Source organism: Coturnix japonica, chromosome 4 (genome assembly GCF_054131305.1).
Source record: "Coturnix japonica strain WE chromosome 4, WE-NBRP24, whole genome shotgun sequence".
NCBI classification, from domain to species: domain Eukaryota; kingdom Metazoa; phylum Chordata; class Aves; order Galliformes; family Phasianidae; genus Coturnix; species Coturnix japonica.
This window is the reverse complement of record NC_140666.1, coordinates 19,871,701-19,887,775: the sequence shown is the minus strand read 5'-3', so window position 1 is coordinate 19,887,775 and position 16,075 is coordinate 19,871,701. Positions and strand designations below refer to the sequence as shown.

The following is a 16,075-nucleotide window of genomic DNA, read 5'->3' as shown; positions in this document are numbered from 1 at the left end:
CAGAAATCATCAGAAATTGCCAGGCCCTAAAACCATTTGTCCAAAATTCCTTTTGTTTTTGAACCAATTTAGTACCCTGTTCCCTTATCATGATTTTTATATCTCCTTAATTTACTTCCCTTTCAGCACAAAGCTCACAAGTTCTTCATAATGCAAACTGGGCCCTCTTCAAATTGCCTTCACTAAATTTATTTACAAATGGGAGTGAGCTGGAGGAGAGTTGTAAATTGACTGTTACATAATGGATCAGGTTGTTTTTACTGAGGAAGGAAAGCAGTTAACTATTATGAAATTAATTATTACGTTATTGACTTTCTGAGATTCACACTGCATCCTTTTAAAGCTCCTAAGAGCACTGATGAACATCAGCTCAGAAACTGAGACAGTTCATCCCAACTAGCAGTTTACTACACTGAAATCTAATTAAAATTGTTTGTGAGGTAAAGCAATATTGTTCCTCTAAGGGGCAAATGAGCCGATATTTAAATTACTGTACTGTAAGTTTCTCTTATTAGGTATGGATAAACTTCTAGTTTTGAAATATAACCCCTTTTGAATAACAAACATTTTCTTTACTCACTTCAGCAGCCATTTTCATTGTAACCCGTGTTATGAAATCAAACTGAATATTGCTGCTTATCATAGTCTTTACATGTGTACAGGCACGTACATACACACACACACACATTTATATAGGTCCATGTTCACTGAAGAAGTATTTGTGTTGCTGTACCTGCTGTACATTGGCCTGAAGAAGGTCTCCTAAGCGCTCTACAAGCTCAGTGAAGGTTGGCCTCTCTGTAGGCACTCCATGCCAGCAGTCCAGCATTGTCTGGTAGCTAAATAAAAACCACAGGTATTGAAAAAATAGAATGACACGATCTTTGCATCCAAACTGTTTTTTTTCTGCTACTGCTTGTTTTGGTCCTCATTCGGGTAGTTTGAGATTAAGATGTGTTCAAATTTCCATGTGCTGAAATTTCACTCTAGTTTCACGTGGAACATTTTTTAACCTATATCTCATTTTAAAAGAGCCTGTAGATTCCTTATTCTTGCCTAGCTTTAGACTGATTGGACTGATAGGTCCTAGTGATGTTGCTGAAAAAAGTCATAGCTATGGATGCCAGCATACAACAGATTCCTGAGTTTACATTCATGAACTATAACAAAGTTAGGGAGATCTGTTCATCTTCTTGTTGGCAGAGGTTGAGTTGACTAGGTTTTTCACTAGCATTCATCTGTGTTATCAGGTGATCCAGTGTATGCACAACTACAGTGTTTACTGAAAATAAAATGCAAAATACTGCCATCACCCAATGAGGTCTCCTTCCTCCTCCAGACTTCTTATAATCCCTTTTGTGACACTTAAATGACATGCAGCATCTCTCAGTACAAAACCAGGAGCTCTTACACTTCTGGAGTAGAATATTCTGGTGATCTCATCCGGGTTCCTTCCTTGAGCCGTCGGCAGAAGTCCTCATCTATCTGCACTCCGGGGTATGGGGAGGCACCTGATGGGAAAAGTAAGAAGGGTGTTCAGAGAATGAAACACAAGTTGGTGACATCTGCTGAGAAATCGAGATCATCTGGAGTCTTGTATTAAAAGAGGCTGGAGCAAAGAAATGGCTGTAACCACTGTCTAAATGTTTCAGTTGGCAAAACAATACAGACTCACTCTTTCTTTTTAGAGGTTTCAGTCACACTGTCTCCTCTGAATTTGTAATGTAGGAAGGACCACTCCAAGGTAAAACATGGCAGAAGAGAAATAAATGTTCTTAGTTTGAGATTTCTGATGACCTCTTTGTAAGGGATTTCTAGTTCATACAGTTAGTTATGTACTGTTTTCCAGGGAGACTGATTTCATTTATATTCAGAGTAATAAATTAGTAATAAATTCAGAGTATTAATTGAATGTACTGTCCTCTGCAACTAATTAGAGAAAAAGGGCTTACCACAACTTATGATCATCATTTTATGACATCTGTACTTTACAATGTACCATAAATAGGAGGAGCAAACATATAATTCATGGAAGTACTCTGGCATCTGAGTAATCTGAACCTCATAGGTAGAATTCAAGAGATGTCTGTACTAAAGTCTGAAAAATTACTTAACCTATTGGAGATAAACTTGAAAGATCTGTAAAGTTTCTTCCCTTCCTTCTCAGCAAAAGCTTTTCATGTCATCCAGCTCCTGTCTTTCACATCTTGGCATCCTACAGGCTGGATGGTGAATTTGGAAGAAAATTTAATCAAGTCTTAACAAAGAGGATTGAATGGAATCTGGATCTGCATCCAGCCCTCGAGGAAACTGTATATGATTTACTGTCTACAGCATTCCTGTGTATTTATTTCCTGTATTTTCCCCCCAAGTTTGGAAACATCACTGAGTGCTTTGCCTTTGGAGGTGCCACAAGCACAGCAGAAATCTTTTGGAGGAAAGCAGAGAAGAGGGTGCCAAAATGTGACTGCTCCTAGAATTATTCTATTCTGTGAATCTGACCACTCAATCTGCAACACTGTGCAGGGGTAGAAGTCCAGGGAACTCCATAAGAGGGCAGCTCAACACAGCAAATAGGCTCTGATGGCATTCCAAGTTCGGAGGTGCTTAGCCACAGTACATTCCTTGATGTGCAAGTATCAGATCACAGTGTCGAGAGTGTTCCCTGGAGCTATGTATCTTAGGAATAGTCAGGAGTATCATTTCTGCTTTGCATCTTGAATTTCCTTCCTAATTTTGTCTTTGTTCTGTCATTATGATCATAATATCTTGCTTATGTAACATTTAGCTTACATGGCATCACACATTGGCCAGAGATCTCTAAACATGCTTCCATCAGCTCTCATGATCTTTCTGATTAAGTGAACAGATAGGCACTACAGCACTGTTTACCCAGAGTTAAACTAAGCAAAAGGCATGGATATAGGGTATAGGGTCTGGAAGCACTGACTGTTGTCCATGCTACTAAACTGACACTTGTACATCTCCTGACCTATCAATAGCTTGTCTTTGTATCTGTATAGGTTGACTGGGACTGAGACCTTGAAGACAAGGCAGTGGAACTGACTGGGGAAAGATGGAGAATTCCATTTGATCTGTCAAAGAATCATAGAATAGCTCAGGTTGGAGAAGTCCCAAAAGATCATCAAGTCCAACCACAACCTAACCATGCTACCCTAACTCTAGCAGCCCACCATGTCCATGAGCATCACATCCAAACCAATTTTTTACTCATTCAGGGATGGCAACTCAACCGTCTCCTTGGGGAGGCTTCTCTAAGTGCTTAACAACCCTTTCTATAAATAAGTTTTTCCTGATATCCAACCTAAACTTTCCCTGGCACTACTTAAGGCCATTTCCCCTTGTCCTGTCACCTGTCACCAGTGAGAAGAGACCAATCCCGCTCTTGCTGCAATCAACTTTCAGGTACTGAAAGAGAGCAATAAGGTCTCCCCTCAGCCTCCTCTTTCTCAGACTAAACAGCCCCAGTTCCTTCAGTAAATCAAGTCAAGTAAGTCAATTTGAGTTACCTATTCACGATTATTACCTATTCACGATCTGGGTCTGTTTAGCCTTGAGAAAAGAAGGCTGAGAGGGGACTTGATCCAGGTTTATAAATACCTGAGGTGTGGGAGCCATAGTGGTGAGTCTGGTCTCTTTTCAGTAGTGCGTGGGGATAGGACTAGGGGTAATGGGATGAAACTACAGCATAGGAAGTTCCGTATGAATGTACGGAAGAACTTCTTTACAGTGAGGGTGACGGAGCACTGGAACAGGCTGCCCAGGGAGGTGGTGGAGTCTCCTTCTCTGGAGATATTCAAGACCTGCCTGGATACCTACCTGTGTGACATGGTGCAGGGAGCCTGCTTTGGCAGGGGGGTTGGACTCGATGATCTCTAGAGGTCCCTTCCAACCCCTACAATTCTGTGATTCTGTGATTCTGTGATTACATCACTGTTCAAAGCAACTGCAATATGTTGGTGAGATCAAGTACAGGGAAGGCAAGAGTGAACTGCCTTGAATTATGATTGCAAAGTGTTTTGTTATTTTATATTTTGACTGCTGCTGGCCTCCTACTAGCTGAAGGCAGTTCAGATCTCAAAAGTAGGGAAATCTCTCCCACCTCCACTCACCACTGTACTTCATATAGACTACCTCATAGCTTGGATTTGGGATGCTGAGACAGCTTAAGAGAAATGTAGGCTGAAGCATATGGTATAAGGTATAAACATTACATTTTCCTTAGGGGAAATCTGTTTCAAAATGCTCAAAGAAGTGGCATGCATTTGATATAGTAGTACTCTTTTGATCTTGGTTTTATTTTAGTAGGATAATAAGATGTTGATGTTATACAACCAGGCACTACTTGTTTACATAATTACATCTGATTACCTTTTGAACAGTGCATATTTAAATTCCAAGGGACATTGCCATTCTGTAAATGCCTTCAGGATCTATTAGGAATTGCTGGCACTACCTGACATGAGGTGCGCTGGCTCCATTTACATAATGCAGAGCTCAATGCAAACCCAGCCCCAGATTAAAATGAACAGTCTTTCCAGTTCTGATTTCCCTGTATGCCACCAAAACAGACCCAGTCTGCCAACCTGTCAAGAGGAAGCCTATCATGCTTCATTCAGCTGCTGACCCTGGAGGGACCCACATCCAAACCAACTCTACATTTTGCTAGTCAGAAGCTGTTTTTTTTCCCGAGGCTGCTAAGTCTGTGGGACCCTGTAAAAAGCAGCAGATGTAAGTGGGAGCTAAAGCATGCCCTGTAGCAATGACAAATAACTTTCCTTTCCCTGGCTCTCAAATATCTGTAAAACTTATATAAGAGAGTTCAATCAGTGACACAAATCCTTAATTAAATATTTATCGTGTGAGCTGCAGATGTGAGTGGTGCCAAACCACAGGCATGCTTGGATGATCTGAATGAAAACCCTCTTAAGAGAAAATGCCTTGGTTTTGAGTCTGTGCCATGGACTGAGGAAAGCAGTTTGGATCTACGTCACAGTGAGGACAGCAGCTCTACGAATGGCAGCCCTTGGAGTAAGCTGGTAGATTTCCCTAAATTCAGAACAGCACAGTCTGTTGTCCCCAGTAAGCACCTTTGTTAAGAAAAAAGGCTATCTAAGACGAAAAGAAAGCAGATATATGTGCTCTTTCTTTCTTTCTTTCTTTCTTTCTTTCTTTCTTTCTTTCTTTCTTTCTTTCTTTCTTTCTTTCTTTCTTTCTTTCTTTCTTTCTTTCTTTCTTTCTTTCTTTCTTTCTTTCTTTCTTTCTTTCTTTCTTTCTTTCTTTCTTTCTTTCTTTCTTTCTTTCTTTCTTTCTTTCTTTCTTTCTTTCTTTCTTTCTTTCTTTCTTTCTTTCTTTCTTTCTTTCTTTTTCTTTTTTTCCAAGTAGTTAAATGAATTTCAGTGAAAAAATTTTAATTGCTATTAGTCTTTGAAATTAAAGGCCAAATGACCCAACGTTGACATCTTTACCATTCATGAGTGTGCAGCCCATTTGGTTTCTTGGAGATGCACAATAGAGAGACCACCCCCCCTGTGCATGTCTCTGTGTGCTGATGCTGATGCATCTCCTGCAACCCTCTGTTAAAACTGGGGCATTGCCAGCACTTCTGGAGTCTCATCTTTCTGTGGTGTTTCAAAATACACACAGCACAATCCTGTTACAGAGCACTGGAAGTGTTACACCAAAGTAGCAAACCTGTAAATAAATAGAGCTAGGCTGGGGGAAAGCAACACCTGCCACTTGCTTTAACCATCTGAGGGTGAACTTTCTTTTGCATGCTGATATAAAATAGAGAAAAGTCCAAATCAAAGATTTTTACTGAAATTAGGTTGTGTTCTTTGCAAACAACCCTGAATAAAGTTTGACTTAGAAACACCTCTTGACTTTGCATCCAGATCTGGACTCGGCATCTTGAGCCCAATCATTAATTACATCTGATCCATGGACCAAAGATAGTAGGAAATTACAGAGTTTGCTTTCAAATTCAGAAGCTTAAGTTGACAATTCTGCTTGTTTTCTTTTGTCTGCAAATGCTGATTAAGAAGCCAGAGCTGACATTCCTAAATTCCCTCAGGAAAACAAGACTTGCTGCTCTGTAAAGAGAATCTGTGAGCTGCAAAATCCAACTCCCTTTAAGACCACTTGTCTACATTTCAGGGCTTTATCTACTGGACAGTAACCAGGGCTCAGTGAAGCTGAGATTTCTAACAGCATCAGGAGATTAAATTTATGTAAAGGACAGTATTACCATCCCTTCAAAAACTTTGTGGCTTGCAAATGATATGGCCAGAAGCGTATGCATTCTACCTGTTTGCTGCCAAAACGATTTAAGCAGAGCCTAGCACCAGCTCTCATGTCAACCTGATGGCAGCTGTTGCCAGTACATTTTTCTTGTTTAAAATCTAACTTAGTTTTTGTGGGGAAGATAATGGACTGAGATAAAATGTGATGTGAGCAAACTCCTCAGTGTTTCCTGGTCTGCTACAAGCAACATCAGACCTCTGTTGTCAGCAGCGGTGCAACCCTCTGCAACCTCTGGGCAGCGTGGTTTCCTGAAACAGAGAGCTTGAGGGAAAACATGGTTTAATGGGGAAACTTATTGATTGCTCTCAAAGAAATATTTCACTCCTGAGTATCTGAGGCTTGCGTTATCTCTGTGCTCTGTTGGTTACAGTTACTACAAATGTCAAGTCCAGGGTTTTAGATTTTGTTTGGTTCCTTTCCCCATCCGCCGTATTCACTGCTTTCATGTACTTTGCCAGATGGAGTTCGTGTTGACTTTATTTTACACCTGATAGGCACTGTACAATTGTACTGACTGAAATAGAAACATGACATCACATTATTATCTTTTGTCAAAAGTTTCTCATAGTAACCACAGACCGATCAGTTAGGAGAAAAAAAAAACATCCTTACCTAGAGAAAATATTTCCCATAGCAGAACTCCAAAAGACCACACATCACTCTGTGTTGTGTAAATCTTATCAAAAATTGCTTCTGGAGCCATCCATTTGAGTGGCAGTCTTGCCTAAGAATGCAGAAGACATAACACATTGCCAGAAGTGTTGTTAACAATCTGCTCGAGTCTTAGAAGAATAAATGTCTGAGATGAGCATTTTAGGTTTTTTTCCACTTACATCTCCTTTCCGTACATAGTCAGGGTCTTTGTAAATGTCCCTGGCTAGCCCAAAGTCACAGATCTTCACCACGTTGTTCTCAGAAAGAAGGATGTTCCTTGCTGCCAAGTCCCGATGGATGCACTGCGAGGGAACAAAGAGAGGCAACATCAGGAGTTTGCCTGGACAGCGGGTCGCAGCTAGAGATGAAAGCATGAGACCTCCTTTGGAGATGGATAGATAAAGGTGCTTTTGTTGTGAGAAGGTTAAAGAGAGGGAGAAAATAACTTGGGGAACAAACTAAGTATTGCAGTTCATCTTCAGAATTTTTTTTTCCGTATGAAATAGTGTTCATTGTAATGATGAGACGAAGGGAACACTATTTTCCAGTTAATTATTATTTGGCAGATTTGGGAGAGATCAAAAAGCAGCAGGAGCTACATTTGCAAATGCAGTCCCATGGGTATGTGTGAGAACAGGGTCATTTCACATAGGCAACTGCCGCCATGTAGCTTTGTGCTAAGTCCAAGCTCTTGATTTTGTTCATACTTTGTGTGGAGTCATTTTGTTCATACAGTGTGTAGTCATACCTTCCCAGCCCAGAGCATGACAGATGCTCCTTCACAGCTCCTTCAGTGCTACTGACAGCTTAACCACTAGAGCTAAGGTGATCTCCAACACTTTACTACAGAATCAAAGAACAGATCACACAGGCTCAACAGCTATTTGGGTTTCTTCATGTCAGATACCCACAATGTTTTAATGAACTCACTTTTCTGGAGGCAAGAAATTCCATCCCTTTTGCAACCTGGAAGCTGTAACAAATCAGATCTTCCAAAGTCAGTGGCCGCTTGTACAGATCTTCAGCATCTAGGAGAGATCACAGACAGAGCAGAACACTATAGCAGCAGTCCCACAGCTTGTGGACGCTGGTGTTGCTGCCACACTGATGATCCCCGTCCTGCATCTGAGGATTGTTAGGCTCACAAGTTGTCTAAAATACTATGACTTCACCAGAGTCACAGTTCTGGCTTGGGAATCACTGACCTAGAGCCAGACCAGATGGCTAAAAGAGTTTAATCCAACATTATTCACATCATTTAGCTATGGGGAAAACAATATCTGGGGATAAAAGAGAGGGGAACTATTTATAGTGTGTGAAGAGACAGGGGACAGATTGGGCCAAACAAATCTGGTAAAATGCTGCTGTTACTCCTACACAACAGGAGCAGCTTTCGTATACATATGCTATTGCAAATTTCTTTTTGTGAGAAAGTTGGAGTGAGGCACAGGCAGGAGAAAGAATCTGTGGTTCCTGAAGCACACCATGCAGTGTAAGGGCTTGTAAAGCGTGCGACAGTGTGTATGGCTCTGACCAGGCAATGGAAAGATAACTAACAGAAATCTTCACAATGAAAGATGTGGGATTAGGTGGGTTTCTTTTACCTTCTTCATCCTCTTCAGAGTCACTGTAACTCTTATCTTCAATAAATCCTGAGCTGGCAGAGCTCCCAGTGCTGGCTACACTCTCAAGGCGTCTCTTGATCAGCTCTGTCAAATCACTGCTGGACTCATCCAGGCTTTTCTCTGCTTGGCCAGAGTTCTCCTGGGACTAGAAATGGTATAAAACTGAGGTACTGAAAGTTATGCAATGGAATGGCAGAGGGAGAGGAGAAAAGGTCCCCTGGGGATGCAATTAAACCATATTTGAAAACGATGTTCCCCAGCTTCCTATTTATTAATACAGGTCCCCCCACTTTACTCTCATTTACCAGTACTGCACCATGAAAGTTAGGTAGAAGCAGGCTAGATGAGACTAAGAGAAGAGGATGGGAGTGAGGTCCTACAAGGAAGACCGTGTCCTTTTCTTGCTCATATGAATTGAAGTGCGGTGTGAAAGCAGCCTATATAAATACCAACCCCCTGCGTTAATGCAGAAAAAACTGAACTTAAGGTCAGGAGTTGTTAGTTCTTTGGCTTACGACTGTTGTTCCTTTACCTTGTATGCAATGAAATCTCCTCGCTTTCCTCGTAGATAATTGGACAGATTTCCATATTTGCAATATTCTACTATGACCATTAAAGGACCTAAAAAAACAGTGGAAGTCAAATGAGTTCTGAAGCACTGCATAGCACTTAACGTTACCTTATCCTCACAAATCCTCTTCAAAATAGGTAAATGCTATCATTCCTGTTAAATAGGTGAGGAATTTAGGAAACAGAGCAGTGACACTCCAGCAGCACATCATCAACAGTAGATACAGAAAGATGGAAATACAGCACTGATTCTTTTCTCCATTTGATGATGAATATTAGTATTTATTTCTTATTTACAGGCAAAGTAAAATTCAGAATTATAAAGAAGAACATGCACTCTCCTACATTATTATGATTGTTTATCACAGAATCACAGCATCCTCTGTCTTTGCAATTGCTTGTTTTGGGTGGAGCTGATGCCAGTGGAGGCAATGAAAGTGTGCTGGATCCTTGACAGATCCTATTGACCAGAGCTGTAACCTTCTCAATGCAGTGACTGCACAAGCACAGCCAGAGATGCTTTAGTGACAAAGGTCTAAGATTTGTGGAATCTTTTGTTTAAGTCTTCACTTCCCAATAGATTTTTGCATGGTGTACTGTCATGTCATGTCAGCTCAACCCCTTGGAAGTCCATGCTGCTACTCCATTCAGCTTTGGACTGCCTAAGGCTTCCTGCATACTATGCAAAATGCCTGCCTTTGCCTAGCAGGAGTGAATTGCTTGGGAAGAGGAAGCCTCCAGTACTTCTTAGCCTGGTGCCTCCAGTACATTTTAGACAAGGTGGGAAAGAAGAGAGAGAAGAAGGGGACAAGCACCTCTGAAATGATGTATGGTACCCATGTGGAAGACTAAGGCACTGAACTGCAATGAAGGATCCCATCTCTCTGCAGCTCATATTCTCTTATGTAAATGAACTTACAAAGAAGATAGGAAAAAAAAAAAAAGATGGAGAAGTGACACTTCTGGCTGGGGAAAAGTTTCAGAAGCCATTCACATGATGCAGCCATATCTGCAGCAGTACAAGCACTCCTTGTGGTTTCATTAACAGTGTGTGCATGAGACTTGGGCACTGCACCACAGATACATTGAGATGCCATTGTATCTGAGAAGGGTTTCTTCTTTGCTTCGTATTTAGTGAGCACTTCTTACCTCCAGCTTTGGTGCAGGCTCCCAGCAGGTTGACTACATTCAGATGGTGTCCTATGTGGATGAGGATCTTCAGTTCAGACATTAAAGCCTTGCATTCATTAGTAGTTGCACATTCTGCTTAAGATAAACAGGAAAAAATCATCTTTACACAACAGGATATTTTCAACAGGACGTGGCAAGATCCTGTTTATACTTGGAAACAAAAGCCACCCAGGTTATTTGCAGTATCTTTGCCTTTCAGACTCTCAGATAGATAATAATTCAGCTGCTTCATTGTTTCCTGGTGACCTTTATGAAGTGGAATAACACTATCTTTTGAGTGACCCTTCCTTTCTTTAGGATGGGTTACAGAGGTTACTGTCCTGTAGGAGAACCTACCTAAATCAGATCCCACAGAACCTTTGCAGAAGCTGAAATTTGCAAGCTTAGTAAAGGAACAATCATTCTAAGTAACAATAACACGCAGAATAATGTGCTTCTCTTTTGGTAGCAGTGATGTGCAGCTTAGCAGTACTTCTTTACAATACCTTTGAATATATTTCTATGCAGTACTGAACATCACTCCAATGCAGATGTTGAAGAAAGCCCCTACATCTGCAAGATGAGTTCCAAAAGGTACTGGAGAACATACAGCATTACTAAATCTCTGTCCTGTGAGATCTCATCGGCCCAAGAAATACATATTCAAACCAAGCTGAGGGGACTCTGTGTACAAACCATGATCTCCAGACTTCACGATCACTGGTTAGCCAGCTATTCTGCACTTCCATTCTCTTTGGCTGCCAAAGTTAAGGAAGACGTTCTCAATCCTGAGTGGTCTTCAGATGTTGACCTGTTTCCTCTGCCTTCCTTCCAAAACTGTCATGTCAAAATTTATTGTAAGAAAAAGGGGCTGCATCCTGTTTCCTCTGTTTTTTGCTTTAGCAAAATCATGTGAGATTTAGAAATGAAAAAACAGTTACATAACAGATTGAGGTTTTTTTTGGTAATAAATGTAACTGTTGGTATCTGTTGGTAGGATTCCCATAAGCAAGTTTTCACCAAACTGCGTGTCATAAAGGAGTTACTCCAAGCCCAAGGTTTCTTCAGTCACTGGTGTCACAGATGTGTGTGTGGGTGACACCTCTCCTGATTTACACTAGCGTGAGCCAGAACACACACCTGGTAACAGCTAAACAAAGCAGCGCCTGAAATGCTTCAAATAATTTAGCACATTAACATGTCACCTTCAAACCAGAACAGATACCAGTCAGCTTCAAGGAAATGACAGATACACTACAATGGATTGATTTAAGCTAGGGAATCTGGTTTATTCAGGAATATGATGAATTATGGGCATGTTAGTTTGGGAACACCGGGTTAGAGCTGGCTGACCCCTCTAAGGGGGAAAAAGGTAAAATGAGATGGAAAAACTGTCAGTTTTGGCTGAATATGTGTGGGCAGGGTGAAGCTGACATGAGGATCAGCTGGGAAGCACAGCATGGAAGTGAATGAAAGCCCAGAGCTATCTAGGGCAGTAAGTTTTGGATGGAGTGTGGCTAGATCAGTAGTTTCTAGGATACATCAGGGATGTACATGGAACAGAGGAAATGAGAACGAAAGATGATGATCTGAAGATCTAGTAAGTAATGCAGACAAGGGAGACTGGGTTTTGAGGATGTCCAGAGTGGTGATAAGCTGATGAGTTTGGCACTTGAGAGAGATGGGAAGTAGCAGAGCATCAGAAGCAGCTAGCAACAGAAGCCAAATGCTGTGATGGAAGAGAATTTCCCAGTTCATGGCATTGCAGGAGTTAATACAGTCATGCAGAGCAATGCTGAGCAATGTGGGCTGTGCAAAGCTATCCAATGAGCATTGATTGCCCCTTTGAAAAAATCCTACATGAGCAGCTAGAAAGCTGAAGCTCAAGAAGCCAATATGCTGGCTGATGCATTTATTCATAAGCTGTCTGCAGTGGCTTTATATGTAAATGTAATATGAAAGAATAGCCTCCAAGTTCATCCACTCCTCATTGCTGAATGGTAAAAGCTTTCCTTAATTTCTATAATTGCAAGCAAGTTGTCTCTAATTTACTCTCCTGGCACTGCTTTTTCTCAGCCCCTTGCACTGTTGTGCATCTGAAAGGGCTGTGATCGAAGGCTTAGATCCAATTCCAGACTATCTAGTGTAATTACATTCTGTAATCTGTTTCTCTTCTAACCTCATAGACCTGTAAGCTGCTGTTTTCCTCCTCTAGGGATACCAGACTCAATCAGCAGCACAGCATGGAGCACGCTTGTCATTTCCTACACGTTAAGATCCATTCTGTTAGGACTAATTGCTCCCATATGGCAAACCCACTCCCTTCTGAACACAATGAACGTGACACTTGTTTGGAGCTGAGAACTGGAAACCTTATTGCCCACGTATTCCCTGAGGAGTCTCCTGAGTATCTCAGAGGGATATGTACCTTTAAGCATTTTTACGGCAACTGTTTTGCAGGTTGAAGATTTATCAATGCCAAAAGCAGATGCTTCCACCACCTTCCCAAAAGCACCGTGACCCAGTGTTTTACCTAGAGAAGCAAGAGTCAAGAGTGAGCCAAAGGGGGCTTTAAACAGTCTGCATCAAGTAAGAGGGAATCATGCATTCTCAGCTGTGCAAGAAATACAAGGCTCCAGCACCCAGCCACAACGTAGACTGACAGTCAACAGAAGCCTGTATCACATATTTGCAGTATACGGATATAAACAGTATGATTTATATCCATATGACTTTAATGCAATACAGAATGTGATAGAACAGAGTAGAATAAATAAATCTGGATTCAGCTGAAGGCAGGTCTGAATACATATATATATGGCTTAAGGATAAAAACAGTACATACAGTTATCCTCAAACCCTGGAAAATCTGGTTAAATGTGGGATTGTGGAACCCTAATCTCTCATGAATCACAGTCATGGAGATGGCCTGCTAAGGCACTCAGACAGCCAGAACCCTTTGACCCTTTAGCTACTGAGTTTCATTTGAAGTAAAAACTATATTAAATGGAATTTCAGGTGACGATCTTTCATCGTTTCATGTTCATTTGAATTTTCAGGCCCATACCACCTAGTGTGCTCTGAGGGCTCTGACTTGTTATGCAGTGGGGTACACTGGGCATTGTGGTATGGCTCTTTCACTCTGCCACTTTGAGCCCATGTCCCACCACCTTCTCTCTCTTTTTTTTTCTCGTTTGATCTGTTTTCCCTTCTCCATTCTCCAGTTTAATCACCAATCACACATGCATGCACATATATTCCCTGCAGTCATTGTTGCACACAGGTGTTGCTGTTTCTCTAAGCAAACACAGTCTGCTTTTTACATTTCTTCATTCTATCATCCGTTGAGATGAGTTCCGTTAAATTGGGTTTGTTTTTCTTGATAGTTCTTTACAGCTCAAAGCCAAGTTTGAATGGTTGATAAATACTTGATTATTTGATGAATAGACTTCTTAAAAATAAAAATTTAATATAAGACTGTAACCTTCCAGATTCACCCGTTTCCCTGGTCCTCTATAGGAGGGAAGCCGTGCTTTTGACAGGCACAGTATCTGCAGGTACCTTCCTTTCCCTGTTAAGAGTTTGGTTTCACTTCTCCAAGGAACAGTAAGAGGTGATAACTGTTTTGAGAGACAACATCTTTGCTTTTCTTACCAAACCCCTCGTCTCACCTTGATAAAGGATGACAATGAATTCTGTGACTTGGTGCCAATTCTCACCAAAGGATGGGAGCATGCCAGCCCTAAATGGTAGGCTGATGCTTAGATTGCACAACAGGTCCACTGAAACTGAGAAGCATTAGAAACCATCATTCTTTATAATAATAATCACTAAACCACTCACCCAACCGCAGTCTGTCTCTTGGGAACTCCCATTTACTGCTGTCATAGGGAAGACGGTCACACTGCTCATCAAGAGGCATTTCCTCTGGATCCATTATAATTGACAGGTATCCTGTTTTAATATCTGTGGCATCAGGCTAAAAAATTGGAAAAAAAATTGTTCACAGTGTTTACTTTGCAATTCTAATGGGAGAGAGCTGTCATTTATAAGATCAAAAACAAGTAGGGGAGTTCCCTGTATTGCAGTCTTAACTCTGAAATTTATTCCGAACCATAAATGCATCCCTTCAGTTTCTTGCCTCTCCTCTTATCTGGGAAATAAATGTTTATGCATGTCTGTCACTCATCGGCGTTGGGCAGAGTCTTGGATTAATGTTGATAAACACTCTGAGGACACAAAATCTATCACTGTCCTCTGGCTGTATCTATTAAAGGAAATCAGTTCTTTTCTCTGTGATCTCCATGAGCTGTGCTTGCTGGTGGCCTGCAGAGCACGTTCTGCTCCATTTTCAGTGCAGCAACATTTTGTTTTGCAGACTTGAATCTGCACAGCTATCTGTTTTGTAGCGATGGCTTTAGTCAGAATTTTAATTGAATATTTGATTAAATCAATTAATTTTTAATTTAAAGTTAGTTGAGATCTGGTGAATATAGTTACTCTTAATGCTTCTCAGTGAGAAATCGTGATTTGGTAGAACCTGTGAGCAGATTCACGTGGGTGTAAAATACAATAGCAAATTTACTGCTCTCCACAGTATTTGGAACAAGGAGCAAAAACATGAAATTAATAACCGTATTTGTGGTAAGAGTGGAAATTTTGTTCAAGTATCAGGTATCAGCACTAGGGCTGCATTTGGGTGAGCTTCAGAGCAGAGATCTGTGGTTGCTGTTCTGTTTATGATTTGTTGTAGGAGAAACAGAGTAAAATTCCTTGAAACTTTACTGAAACTCCGATTTTCTGAGTCACAAAGGGAGGTAAAAGAATACCGAAGTATGGAGATAAAATAAGCTCTGTGGTTTGGGCTCATTTCTAGAGTAAACATGCTAGAATTTTTCTTTGAACAGCGCTCCCTTCAATATCTGTTTCAGAGAAATCTTATTGGACGGCTGTTGAAATCAAGCCCTCGTTTTAGAGGATTTAATGTTTTGTTTTCAAATCTTGCAAGGCAGTTTGGCACGTAAAAAAGAAGTAGCCTGATTTTATGATACCGTGGAAGTGGGTAGAAATCTCATAAGTACACGTGATCTTCTGGGAAGGCTGGGGGCTGTCATCAGAAATCTTGGACTTAAATTTTATAGGAACATTTGTCACAGTTTTTCTACTATCTGCCCCAACCATTCACACTGACTTGACTTCAGCCCTGAACGCTGATGCTATGCATAAAAGGGGTCTCAGTGCCTTTGTGCTGTATGGAAGCTCTCTTACTTTTCTCAGTTTCCGAATGAAAAGGGTCAGAAGGAGCCAGAAGAGGGTAGCTGCGAGACCAGTGCAGACCAAAATGATAACTTCAATGTTGGATTTCTCCTCAGAACCTGCAGGTTAAATGTACAACCAGATTTTAAATATAGCCAAAGCTCATGATTGATCAGTAGTTCTCATCAGTCCAGCACAATATGTGTGTTTTACCTTAGCTTAGATCTCACCTTGTATTTTAATGAAGGCTGATGTACTGTCTTGGCCCATGTCATTGGTCGCTTTGCATTCATAGAGCCCTTCATCATCCTTCTTCACTCTCTCAATGACCAGGGTATTATTTTCCATGGAAATTCCTGCAATGAGGGATCTGGGTGAATTTTATTACAATAATCGACCTTTCTCCAAATGCTTTTAGGAGGCAGAGCACTGAAGATGAGCTCCCATCCATGCCTATGATGCTGCTAGGAGTCATT

General features: G+C 41.0%; 2 protein-coding genes across 6 annotated transcripts in view; one reads left to right on the top strand and one right to left on the bottom strand.

Moving 5' to 3' along the window:
• LOC107312793 (uncharacterized) overlaps positions 1 to 16,075 on the top strand; it is a 215,635-nt gene that overhangs the window by 75,116 nt on the left and 124,444 nt on the right. The gene's annotated exons all lie outside the window — the stretch shown is intronic.
• LOC107312792 (vascular endothelial growth factor receptor kdr-like) overlaps positions 1 to 16,075 on the bottom strand; it is a 114,419-nt gene that overhangs the window by 14,737 nt on the left and 83,607 nt on the right. For 2 of the 5 annotated variants that reach the window (XM_015860500.3, XM_032444344.2), the window contains exons 15-26: positions 15,830 to 15,955; positions 15,612 to 15,718; positions 14,187 to 14,322; positions 12,772 to 12,876; positions 10,323 to 10,439; positions 9,136 to 9,224; positions 8,583 to 8,748; positions 7,909 to 8,006; positions 7,158 to 7,280; positions 6,937 to 7,048; positions 1,412 to 1,511; positions 734 to 839 (exon numbers count right to left, since the gene is read on the bottom strand). In XM_015860500.3, the coding sequence (XP_015715986.2) occupies positions 734 to 839; positions 1,412 to 1,511; positions 6,937 to 7,048; positions 7,158 to 7,280; positions 7,909 to 8,006; positions 8,583 to 8,748; positions 9,136 to 9,224; positions 10,323 to 10,439; positions 12,772 to 12,876; positions 14,187 to 14,322; positions 15,612 to 15,718; positions 15,830 to 15,955 (1,385 nt within the window). The remainder of the gene's footprint in view (positions 1 to 733; positions 840 to 1,411; positions 1,512 to 6,936; positions 7,049 to 7,157; positions 7,281 to 7,908; positions 8,007 to 8,582; positions 8,749 to 9,135; positions 9,225 to 10,322; positions 10,440 to 12,771; positions 12,877 to 14,186; positions 14,323 to 15,611; positions 15,719 to 15,829; positions 15,956 to 16,075) is intronic. The other 3 variants (XM_032444343.2, XM_085546165.1, XM_085546166.1) reach the window with 2 other exon arrangements.